Source organism: Cydia pomonella, unplaced genomic scaffold (assembly GCF_033807575.1).
Source record: "Cydia pomonella isolate Wapato2018A unplaced genomic scaffold, ilCydPomo1 PGA_scaffold_167, whole genome shotgun sequence".
In the NCBI taxonomy this organism is placed as follows: Eukaryota; Metazoa; Arthropoda; class Insecta; order Lepidoptera; family Tortricidae; genus Cydia; species Cydia pomonella.
In genome coordinates this window covers 266,125-279,066 of record NW_026907809.1, presented here as the reverse complement: position 1 = coordinate 279,066, position 12,942 = coordinate 266,125, and the positions used below count along the sequence as shown (strand labels likewise).

The 12,942-nt window shown below is 46.3% G+C and overlaps 1 protein-coding gene across 1 annotated transcript in view; it reads right to left on the bottom strand.

The window, feature by feature from the left end:
* The window catches only part of LOC133533464 (liprin-beta-1-like), a 44,740-nt gene that overhangs the window by 4,184 nt on the left and 27,614 nt on the right, over positions 1-12,942 (bottom strand). The window contains exons 6-12 of the mRNA XM_061872453.1: positions 8,496-8,655; positions 6,448-6,664; positions 5,864-6,074; positions 3,822-3,986; positions 3,166-3,277; positions 3,000-3,096; positions 1,791-1,910 (exon numbers count right to left, since the gene is read on the bottom strand). Coding sequence (XP_061728437.1) covers positions 1,791-1,910; positions 3,000-3,096; positions 3,166-3,277; positions 3,822-3,986; positions 5,864-6,074; positions 6,448-6,664; positions 8,496-8,655 — 1,082 coding nt within the window. The remainder of the gene's footprint in view (positions 1-1,790; positions 1,911-2,999; positions 3,097-3,165; positions 3,278-3,821; positions 3,987-5,863; positions 6,075-6,447; positions 6,665-8,495; positions 8,656-12,942) is intronic.

Here is a 12,942-nt window from a genome sequence, read left to right as displayed (position 1 = left end):
TCCTTAATCAAGCTTTATATTTAATTCTAAGTTAAGCCTCCACTGAGTACTCCATTCGCTATTTGCAGGGCTGCAACGCCGCTTGACGGCTATAGGCTATAATTGACAACATTTCATTTTTATAAAACCGGAAATTTTACATACGGTTTGAAAGTATTTTGCTTCCTGAACACTGCAATATATTAATAAAAATATAATATGGCTTATTACAAAAAATACAAAAGAATAAGAAAAATGTTGTGATTTTACCAATTCTACGGCACAATAGGGACCGTGCGCGTTGGAGGGTCTGCCATCTAGTGGTCTGAATCGGAACCATAAACATGCACATTTACACGTCAAGTGTTTTCTTGTGCATAGTAGGTTCTGCCATCTTGTGGGCTACATCGGAACAATAAACCTCACATTTACGCTTCGCGCTAAAAATCTGACAGCTCCTGTGCTGCCTCCTACAGTTCATGCACGCTCCCTATAGGTGAAATGCCATTGCTATTCATCACGAAAAAAATTACCTGTCATAATATTGGATTTGACGTCGTCAATTAAATACGACGTATAGGGAGCGTGCATGAACTGTAGGAGGCAGCACAGGAGCCGTCAGATTTTTGGCGCGAGGCGTAAATGTGATGTGTATTGTTCCGATGTAGCCCACAAGATGGCAGAACCTACTATGCACAAGAAAACACGTGACGTGTAAGTGTACATGTTTATGGTTCCGATTCAGGCCACAAGATGGCAGACCCTCCAACGCGCACGGTCCCTATTGATTAAATTTCAAAACAAAGAGAAATGTATTTACATAATTAAGTTACTATCTACTGATCGTTTTTAAAATGGACAAAGTGTGAATCGATGAGGTATATACTCCTCCAAAGTATACCAAATACTGTTTCGTCCCTTACCTACTGCAAAAATGATTCGTCGAAGATATCGGTACAAACATTTAATTACATTACATTCGTTAGTGTTTATCCGTCGTATCCGTATATATGAAAGCCTGGTATCGTATTCATGTATCAGTATCCGTTTATAGTATCCAAATCGTCGTAGAAATCTGATATTTTATCAAAATTGTTTTAAAACAACAACGGACCAGTTTAAAACATTGATAATGGCAGACAACGTCAGATTAATCAAGTCATGTTTTTTTTATATTGAGATAAGACCTAGCTTCTAGCGTAGAACTGGAGTTACGTCATTTTAGAATAAGTACACATAAAAAAATGTATTATAAATTAAATACAACTCCTAGTGAAAAAAATAAACTTTTAGCGTATTCCTCGTGTCAATTAAAATGTAGAGAACCAATAAAATTATAGGGTCAGAAAATATAAATGTTGTCAGTTATTACTTGACTGGTAGCCTATATAATAGTAGTTAGTGTGACTACTAGTACTACATAATGAATACACGCATATTATAAACTTTCTATGATATATTCACTAACCCCAATTACAGCCAACGTTGGGGCATCGTTGCTCTCTTGGTGGAACTCGTGTGGTGGCGTCTCCGAAATATCTTTATCACTCTTTTTACACGAAACTTTTACCATAGTTACTTTAAAAACATCAAAACAAATTCATTTTAATTTTACAACTAATTAAGAGATACGACTACGAAAATAATAAGCGGTTTGGTAAGAAAACTGATGTATGGAGTGTTCTATGCCTATGTATATATATATATATACATATTTAATAGAAATAATATAATGTCGAGAATATGTCACGTTTGTAAGTTTGGGAGTTACCCAGGGTCAGGTTAGTGTATTAGTGCGGTTAGTGACTCACGGGCGCCGCGCCGGGAGCGTCACCTGAGCCGTCGTCGCGCAGCGGGCACACCAGGTCCGCCAGCTCCAGCTCGTCCTTGCTCTTCTTGCGCTTCAGGGAGAACTGGCTCTTCTTTGGTACCTACAATGGTTCAAATTTGAGTATACAGGATTTTTTTAATAAGATATTCTTTAATTAAAATACTATGAATTGTTAAGTCGTTCAATAGTGCATTGTAATACAAATGTGCTAAGTTGGTCATTAGACATGAGGAGATATTGTGCGCGCAAGCTGCAAGCGAGCGCACAATAAGAAAGTCGATGTGTGTAATGACCAATGCACATGCGTTTCATACGACGTTTTTCAACACACTTGCGAGGAAAAAAAAGAAACTTTCATATTAATCAAATTTTAATAGTTAAAACGCCGTTTTGAGCAAATGTGTTGAAAAATGTATTTATAGTGCATATGGTGCTACTTTCCCGCCCGCGTGCAGGAATGAGCACTTTCCGGCCATATATCGAAACTTTAAAGAGCCATATGTACTGTAAAACGTTGTACGATACACGTGCGAATAGGTAATTCGCAACTCGTGTCAATTTAAAACACTCCCTTCGGTCGTGTTTTAATTTATCACCACTCGTTGGGAATTCCCTATTTTATGCACTTGTATCGTAAATAACTATTTTCTACTTATCAACTGTAATGGTCGAATTAAGATTTCGTAAACCAAACTATAATTGCATACTATTTATGTATGGACTCCCTACTCAACTATAATATTCATTTCGATACGCTATTCAACTTTAAAAATAATAATTGACCAATCACGTGCCGCCGCGCTCCCATAGAAAAGAATAAACGGGCGCGCAGCAGGAGGAACAGTCGCACGTTTATGTCTTTTGTACTACATTTTTGTCTACTAAGATACTTACCAATTTTCATAAACTATTTAGGTTTTATAGTAAAAAAAAGTATTATTTTAGATGACTCGTAGAAAAAGTATTGTAACAATAGTGATATAATCAAACTTTTCAATCTCGTACTTAGGCAACTCAGCTTGTACCCGACTGAAAAACTCTATATTATATCACGATTGTATAAAATACTATTATCATAAAGTTGTGTTGTTAATATCGTAACTATTATTTTTTGCTGACTGTATGTTTAAATAGCAGATAAAACTATACAAGAAAAAATACAAACCATGTTACCTATTCGTGATCATACCTTATACTTAGTGGTAGCCGTTAGAGGCTGGTAGCCAAGCGTCTGCTCCGCATTCCGCTTTTGCTGAATGACGTCACGGCCGAGCAAGTCATTGAACCTGTAATTATACAAATATTAAAAAAAGGTAAATTCGACCATAATGCTGATGAGTTAAGATCGAATTTACCTCTGCGTAAGATGCCGCCTCAGTAGAGTCTTGTTGGCGGGAATGTTCAGTAGAGCTGCTAGCAGTTCGGCCGTAAATCTGGGCTCTAGAAGCATCAAGCCGCCATGCACACCTGAAAACCAAACAATAAAATAATATAGTTCATACTTTACTCTTACATTTAGAGACCGTGCGCATTGGAGGGTCTGCCACTGCCATCTTATGGCCTAAATCTAAAACTTGTTGCGCTATAGTTCGTACATGCTTTTGAAAATTTCTGAAACAATTTTTGATTTTTTTAAATACTTTATTTTGATGATGATGATGATTTTTTTTGTTGTGGAGGGCGGAAACTAATACAGACTAAACCTACCACGCTGTCGAATTCGCGGCTACAGCGACTTGGAAATGAATTCGTTATGAAGTCTATTTTATTATAAGGTGCAAGCTAAGCATTGCTTTGTGCATACTCCGCGAAGTCAATCTGCTGAAGTCACTACACCGCATGACGCGATCCTCAATGTGCTGTCAGTGACCGATTTAATAATGACACTGACTGTGGTAGGATGATGGGCATTAAAGTTTTATTTGGACAGAGAAGCGCCCCACGCGGCGGCCCTGGTATGTTCGCGGACACTCAATGCAGCAGCGGCCGACGTTAGGGGCTGGGTACCGACCGGCGCCGCGCAGGTTGGGCGCGTACTCGGCCAGGTCGATCTGCTTGAGCCACTGCATGACGCGGTGCGACGACCAGCGCGCGATGTCCTCCTGCGCGCCGCCCTCGGCCGCGCGCCGGATCATGGTGTCCGGGTTGAACTTGTTGTCTCGCAGCACTTGGATACCTGCACAACGATTGTGTCATTTTGATATTGACGATTGAAAGAGATGGATTCTATCTGACCGCGCTGTTACGTACACAACAACGATCGTCATATCCGTTATATATCGTGTCATTCACGACGACGCGTATTGTCATGTTATTAAGGGTTAGATTTGACAAATCTGCGCGTCATCATGGATGACACGAACTATACTGGCAAACATCTTTATCGGCAGGGCTTAACCCTTGAATTGGCAACGAGACACAGGAGGGCACAGTACATTTTGACCGTCTTTTTCTTTTTTTTTTGTAATAAATCAAACCGAGTGACTAGCCGGGTCCACACAGAGCGAACATACGCGTGAGACAATTTCCTCACGCACAATACGGCCAGTGTAGACGTGCCTCGGCCGAAACAGCGCGTGCGTTTTCCTCGCCCGAATGGGCCGCCTCGGCCGAGGCACGTCTACACTGGCCGTATTGTGCGTGAGGAAATTGCCTCGCGCGTATGTTCGCTCTATGTGGACTCGGCTACTGAAAATGAGATTATTTGTTATTTTCATGTTTTTTGACGATGAAACTATATTCCATAATTCTATAGCCGAATTACAAATGCCATGATAGGAAAAAATAATTAGGCAAAATTCAAGAATGACACGCAAAACACGAAAAACTAAATGTTGGTGTTGCGCGTGATCGTACGTATTTAACCGCCAACTTACAGCATGGAAACGTGCGTATCTATGTGATCTAAATCAGGATCTATGTCGGTACGTACCCCGGCGCACGGCGAGTGCGTGCAGCGCGTGCGAGACGCGCAGGTGCGCGTGCAGCTCGGCGTGCGTGAGGCGGTGCAGCGCGGCGCCGTGTGTGACACGTGTCGGTACGTACCCCGGCGCACGGCGAGCGCGTGCAGCGCGTGCGAGACGCGCAGGAGCGCGTGCAGCTCGGCGTGCGTGAGGCGGTGCAGCGCAGCGCCGTGTGTGACACGTGTCGGTACGTACCCCGGCGCACGGCGAGCGCGTGCAGCGCGTGCGAGACGCGCAGGAGCGCGTGCAGCTCGGCGTGCGTGAGGCGGTGCAGCGCGGCGCCGTGTGTGACACGTGTCGGTACGTACCCCGGCGCACGGCGAGCGCGTGCGAGACGCGCAGGTGCGCGTGCAGCTCGGCGTGCGTGAGGCGGTGCAGCGCGGCGCCGTGTGTGACACGTGTCGGTACGTACCCCGGCGCACGGCGAGCGCGTGCAGCGCGTGCGAGACGCGCAGGTGCGCGTGCAGCTCGGCGTGCGTGAGGCGGTGCAGCGCGGCGCCGTGTGTGACACGTGTCGGTACGTACCCCGGCGCACGGCGAGCGCGTGCAGCGCGTGCGAGACGCGCAGGTGCGCGTGCAGCTCGGCGTGCGTGAGGCGGTGCAGCGCGGCGCCGTGTGTGACACGTGTCGGTACGTACCCCGGCGCACGGCGAGCGCGTGCAGCGCGTGCGAGACGCGCAGGTGCGCGTGCAGCTCGGCGTGCGTGAGGCGGTGCAGCGCGGCGCCGTGTGTGACACGTGTCGGTACGTACCCCGGCGCACGGCGAGCGCGTGCAGCGCGTGCGAGACGCGCAGGTGCGCGTGCAGCTCGGCGTGCGTGAGGCGGTGCAGCGCGGCGCCGTGTGTGACACGTGTCGGTACGTACCCCGGCGCACGGCGAGCGCGTGCAGCGCGTGCGAGACGCGCAGGTGCGCGTGCAGCTCGGCGTGCGTGAGGCGGTGCAGCGCGGCGCCGTGTGTGACACGTGTCGGTACGTACCCCGGCGCACGGCGAGCGCGTGCAGCGCGTGCGAGACGCGCAGGTGCGCGTGCAGCTCGGCGTGCGTGAGGCGGTGCAGCGCGGCGCCGTGTGTGACACGTGTCGGTACGTACCCCGGCGCACGGCGAGCGCGTGCAGCGCGTGCGAGACGCGCAGGTGCGCGTGCAGCTCGGCGTGCGTGAGGCGGTGCAGCGCGCGGCCGTCCAGCGCGGCGTCGGCGGCGGCGGCGCGCGCGCCGCACACGCCCACGTCCTCCAGCCAGCGCAGCGTCCACGCCGTGTCCAGCGCGCCCGCCAGCGTCAGTAGCGGGTCCCCGTGCCCGCCCTGCAACACAATATTTATACACGGTGGAACGGCTTTCATGTCGGTAGTCTGCTTTGCGCACCGAACCCAGCCCCGCGCGCGTTCGGCATGCGAAGAATTATAACCAGCCGCTCGTTCATTCCATTCGTCTAACTCATGAATTTAATTTAACGACGTATTTGAATTTTTGAAAAATAATTCAGAGTTTTCCAAAAAGAACTCAAGTCTCTACAAAAGACTCAGGGTCTCTAATAAGAATAAGGAAATAAGGACCTCTCCAAGTCGAAAAAACTTAAGTAAAAGAAGAACTGACAATGAGTAGAGTCACTAGAGTCTTACAGCGGAGGACTCAAAGGACTCTAGTCTTAACCAACGCTAATTTTACTCCACTCACCAACAAATCCGTAAGCGCCAGCACGATCTTCTTCCTGTGCATGGGGTGTTTGAGCGCGAGCTCCTTCTCGATGGCGGAGTGCGAGGCGGCGGCGAGCGCGCCGCGCTCCAGCGGCCCGAGCCACGCGCGCGCCGCCGGCACGTAGCTCTCGAGCCCGAGGTGTTCCAGCCAGCCGCAGGTTGTGTCGCAGTCCCATTGCCGCACGTCTGTTGTTTGCCTGGAATTATGTATGACATACAAATGAGACTAATCAAACATATATAACTAAACACCGTCGATGCCGAGCCGCGAGCGCATGTCTCGGAGAGAAGGCGACGGGTCGCGCATTATGTACACTAGTACATCAGTACTGCACGTACCAAGGCATGGTGTCGGGTGGGCGGCGACTCGGCGTGTGGACGCGCAGGGAGGAGCGCAGCTCGTCGCCCTCGAGGCGCACGCCGCCGCTGCCGAGCCGCGAGCGCATGTCTCGGAGAGAAGGCGACGGGTCGCGCATTATGTACACTAGTACATCAGTACTGCACGTACCAAGGCATGGTGTCGGGTGGGCGGCGACTCGGCGTGTGGACGCGCAGGGAGGAGCGCAGCTCGTCGCCCTCGAGGCGCACGCCGCCGCTGCCGAGCCGCGAGCGCATGTCTCGGAGAGAAGGCGACGGGTCGCGCATTATGTACACTAGTACATCAGTACTGCACGTACCAAGGCATGGTGTCGGGTGGGCGGCGACTCGGCGTGTGGACGCGCAGGGAGGAGCGCAGCTCGTCGCCCTCGAGGCGCACGCCGCCGCTGCCGAGCCGCGAGCGCAAGTCTCGGAGAGAAGGCGACGGGTCGCGCATTATGTACACTAGTACATCAGTACTGCACGTACCAAGGCATGGTGTCGGGTGGGCGGCGACTCGGCGTGTGGACGCGCAGGGAGGAGCGCAGCTCGTCGCCCTCGAGGCGCACGCCGCCGCTGCCGAGCCGCGAGCGCATGTCTCGGAGAGGCGACGGGTCGCGCATTATGTACACTAGTACATCAGTACTGCACGTACCAAGGCATGGTGTCGGGTGGGCGGCGACTCGGCGTGTGGACGCGCAGGGAGGAGCGCAGCTCGTCGCCCTCGAGGCGCACGCCGCCGCTGCCGAGCCGCGAGCGCATGTCTCGGAGAGAAGGCGACGGGTCGCGCATTATGTACACTAGTACATCAGTACTGCACGTACCAAGGCATGGTGTCGGGTGGGCGGCGACTCGGCGTGTGGACGCGCAGGGAGGAGCGCAGCTCGTCGCCCTCGAGGCGCACGCCGCCGCTGCCGAGCCGCGAGCGCATGTCTCGGAGAGAAGGCGACGGGTCGCGCATTATGTACACTAGTACATCAGTACTGCACGTACCAAGGCATGGTGTCGGGTGGGCGGCGACTCGGCGTGTGGACGCGCAGGGAGGAGCGCAGCTCGTCGCCCTCGAGGCGCACGCCGCCGCTGCCGAGCCGCGAGCGCATGTCTCGGAGAGAAGGCGACGGGTCGCGCATTATGTACACTAGTATATCAGTACTGCACGTACCAAGGCATGGTGTCGGGTGGGCGGCGACTCGGCGTGTGGGGACGCGCAGGGAGGAGCGCAGCTCGTCGCCCTCGAGGCGCACGCCGCCGCTGCCGAGCCGCGAGCGCATGTCTCGGAGAGAAGGCGACGGGTCGCGCATTATGTACACTAGTACATCAGTACTGCACGTACCAAGGCATGGTGTCGGGTGGGCGGCGACTCGGCGTGTGGACGCGCAGGGAGGAGCGCAGCTCGTCGCCCTCGAGGCGCACGCCGCCGCTGCCGAGCCGCGAGCGCATGTCTCGGAGAGAAGGCGACGGGTCGCGCATTATGTACACTAGTATATCAGTACTGCACGTACCAAGGCATGGTGTCGGGTGGGCGGCGACTCGGCGTGTGGACGCGCAGGGAGGAGCGCAGCTCGTCGCCCTCGAGGCGCACGCCGCCGCTGCCGAGCCGCGAGCGCATGTCTCGGAGAGAAGGCGACGGGTCGCGCATTATGTACACTAGTACATCAGTACTGCACGTACCAAGGCATGGTGTCGGGTGGGCGGCGACTCGGCGTGTGGACGCGCAGGGAGGAGCGCAGCTCGTCGCCCTCGAGGCGCACGCCGCCGCTGCCGAGCCGCGAGCGCATGTCTCGGAGAGAAGGCGACGGGCTACCGCGCGGTATGGCTTCCTCTTTTTCAGCTGTACACACGTTATTTTTTTATTATTTGGCACGAAAGATTAAAATTTACTTAGTTCATTGCGGAGGATGGTATTGTGTTAAAGTTCAAAAACCTATCAGTTTCAATAAAATAAACGGGATCATTTTACTTTTTGTTCTGGATTCACGACTTGGTACTTTTAAACCTTTTAGGTCAGTAGGTATGCTAATTTCAGTCTTCAGTCGTCCTTATAAAGCATACATTACGTTGCATTTTTTTTTCTTAATATAATATATGTGAAAATATGGAAAAAACGCTATAATCGCAAAGATAAAAAGCTAGATTCTGTTTAAGCCTACTCTGCACAAACTTTGAAAGAAAAAAGTGTAGCATTGCCACTACAAATCTCATTATTTCATAGGACTTAACATTTGTAGTGGCACTTCCAAGTACTCTAGATTTTTACAAGCTTTTATTTAACTTGCCCTGTTCATATGTTAGTTAGTGTGGGTCAAATCTTCGAAGCTAAATTTGACCCACTTTCCGATTTCTGATCGAGCTGGAAATTTGCATACATATTTAAGTCGGGTGACAATGCAATATTATGGTACCATTGAGCTGATCTGATGATCGAGACAGCTGGTGGCCATAGGAACTCTGTGACGAAACAACGCAACCTAAATGTGTTTGGGGTTTTTATTAGAATCGCCTCGATGATTATTCAGCGTACATCAGCTATAAAAGCTTGTACCAAAAATTATATGAATGGTTTTTGCTAAACCTTAATGTTCTTAGGTTAGATTTATGTACCATCATTAAATTGAGTTGTCAATTGGAACACGTAAGAGTTATCCATTATAAAACACGTTCATTAAAAGCCTCTTGCCAAGAAAAGGGGCTGGCTACTGACGGCTGACATACATAAGTATATACCTTAACCTAAAACAACATTAAACAGCCAATTACAAAAATACCATGATTATGAAACGTATCAAGCGTAAGCGTCAATGGAGGTAGGTATAGTATAGTATTAAGAGGATGGCACAAAATAATATCAGATGTCCAGCTACAGTTCGAAGCATCCATGACGCGCAGAATTGTCAAATCTAACCTTTAATAACATGACATTACGAGGCACGTATCTTCGTGAATTAATTGAAAACAAGTGACAATTTCTCTGAAAATCGACTTACGTAATTTTGATACTTAAACAATCTACAACATTTGCTGAAACTGTTCTTATACATAATTTTGTATAATTTACCACCATAATATTTATTGATGAATTTTTAAAAACTGTCCCTTCTTGTCACATATTACCGGGGACGCACGCTTGCGACCTCATTATTAAAAGGCAAGATGAGAAGACGTGCTAATAGAAACCTTTTTTTATTTATTTAAATATTAGGTAACAAAAGGTGTACAATTTCAACGACTAAATCTATCAATTTTACATATTTGCTATATCGATATAGTTTGTATTTTTCGCCGTGAGCTTCTACGGATTATCGTCTTATCTATTGTTTAAAAACCGCAAAGGCGCGTGCCACTATGAAAAAATGGGCAGGCCGCATAGGTAGCATTTATTGAATTAAAACTCTATTGAGCACGGAATAAGATTCATTATGAACTTATACAGAATTCTAACAGAATAGCTGTCTGATCTCTATTGGTGCGTCTAAGGTAGGCGACTAAACGCTCTCAAACCAGCTTAACTTGTGACACTGCGATCCGAAACAAAGATACGTATTCGAAGACCTCGCTTGCACTGGTAATGCGAGCGCACGGCTAGCTAGCGCCAAGGAAGCAATGTTATGTTTCTCGAAGAGCAGGTAAGAAACAGGGCCGGATTTTCACACAAATATATTTGGGTGGTTTTACGTTCTTTAATTTAAAGAGATAAAACATAACACTATTTAAATAGTAGGTACACATCTAACAGAATGGGTTTGTGTAATTACAATAATAACGAGATATACTCTCTCTCTCTATAAACAGTTGTTTGCTAATACTTAAAGCGGAAACTTGTAAGACACTAAAAAAATGTACATACATTTAATCCAGCTTAACCATATCCATTTAACAATCCTACCCCAATCTGTTAGTACCCAGACCGAGACCGGCAGGTAAGCGCATTCCAAAATAATGAGTCATCTTAACGCTAAGCAAACATGCCTAGCGGTGACTCGTCATTTGTGTAATTGGTTTTATAAGCGACATTTTACATGGCCCAACGATAAAATATTTATGATTGTTTCTTAAATGTTAAAAAATGTAAAGCCATATATAAGATACGTATTCGAAGACCTCGCTTGCACTGGCCCCACAATTCCCCGGATAGTGTTATATATAATGTGTATGATAAACTTTTTTTCATTACTTCACGGTCATTTTTCCCTGTGTCCAGCCGCCTTTTAAAATTATACCTTTATCTTAATGTATTATAATATATAGGTCTATATTTATAACTATTTTAACATTGTTTTCTGTGATTTTACCTACAGTCGAATAACGCTAACTCTTCAGACTTCTAACAAACTGACACTGTTTGTATGGTTTGCTTGAAAGAGTTAGCGTGATTTGACTCTAAACGATATGCATATTTTGTTTTATATTTATTTATTTTATGCATACACTATTATGTATATGTTACTTATTTTTTTGTTGACTCATAATATAAATTTGTATAAATGTTTTACTAAATATGTACTCTATTGTAAATAATATCTTTATTTTAGTGTACATAATTATAACATATATATATTCATACATTTATATATATATATGTGTATTTTAACATTAGTAGTACGGGATTGTTAAATGGATATACATATTTATTACTATTTTACCATTGTTTTATTGTTTATTTAAAATTAGCCTGTTTAAAGTTTAAAATTAGCAAACAACTGTTTAAACAGTTGATTATAAAAATGAGTATATCTCGTTGTTATTGTAATTACACAAACCCATTCTGTTAGATGTGTACCTACTATTTAAATAGTGTTATGTTTTATCTCTTTAAATTAAAGAACGTAAAACCACCCAAATATATTTGTGTGAAAATCCGGCCCTGTTTTTTACCTGCTCTTCGAGAAACATAACATTGCTTCCTTGGCGCTAGCTAGCCGTGCGCTCGCATTACCAGTGCAAGCGAGGTCTTCGAATACGTATCTTTGTTTCGGATCGCAGTGTCACAAGTTAAGCTGGTTTGAGAGCGTTTAGTCGCCTACCTTAGACGCACCAATAGAGATCAGACAGCTATTCTGTTAGAATTCTGTATTAGTTCATAATGAATCTTATTCCGTGCTCAATAGAGTAGTAATTCAATAAACGCTACCTATGCGGCCTGCCCATTTTTTCATAGTGGCACGCGCCTTTGCGGTTTTTAAACAATAGATAAGACGATAATCCGTAGAAGCTCACGGAGAAAAATACAAACTATACCAGGCTCTTAAAATTTGGTTTTTCCTTCACAAGTGTTACGAAAAACATTGTGTGTAACTCCAGGCCAGGGGTAAGAATATTGCAAACTCAAGTATTTAATTTCGCTGCAGCCTGCGGCTGTCGTGAATCTATAGACTCTCGTTTTCAATATTTCACTTACCCTCCACTCGTTGCACAATGTAGGTACTATTTCTTAGTAATTAACATCAACTATTCTCCGAAAAATACTAAAACACGGAGGTATTTTACAATTTGCTGATAATGGATATTGAATACATTCGGTTATCGGAAATGAGTTCAAGGCGGGATTCCTGACCCATATAGAGACGAGATGCAAATCCCTACTTCAACGGCCCAATAAATACGCCAATATTTAGGTTCCCTTTCAATTGAATCCTCGGTATAACTTTGAAATACGCTTCTATACTAAATTTTCTTTAATATAACGTAATACATATTATGGGAAACTCAAGATATTTAAACTTTTCGCAGCCACGTCACTGAAGAAATAAAGTATCATCAACGCCACGTCATAAATTGCACGTATACAATCCTGACCAAAACCGCGACTTTATATGAAGTCGTACCGTGTGGGGCACGAAATGTACTGACTTTATATATCATCAAGTCAATGGCGGCGAAAATGTTTGAAACAATACAACATACAATAGGTATCATTGTGTGACGTGTATGGGTTTTAGTTATTCTTACTTAAGGCAAGTGCCTTGAAAAACCGTAAAATCCGTAAAACCGTATAAGTATACGGTATAGTAACTTTAAAACGTACAGTCGATGTCAAAGAGATAGTGACAGCCAAAGTGGCCAGATATATCGTAACAAACCTTTGTTGGTACAGTCACCATCAAATATATTGGAGCTGCTA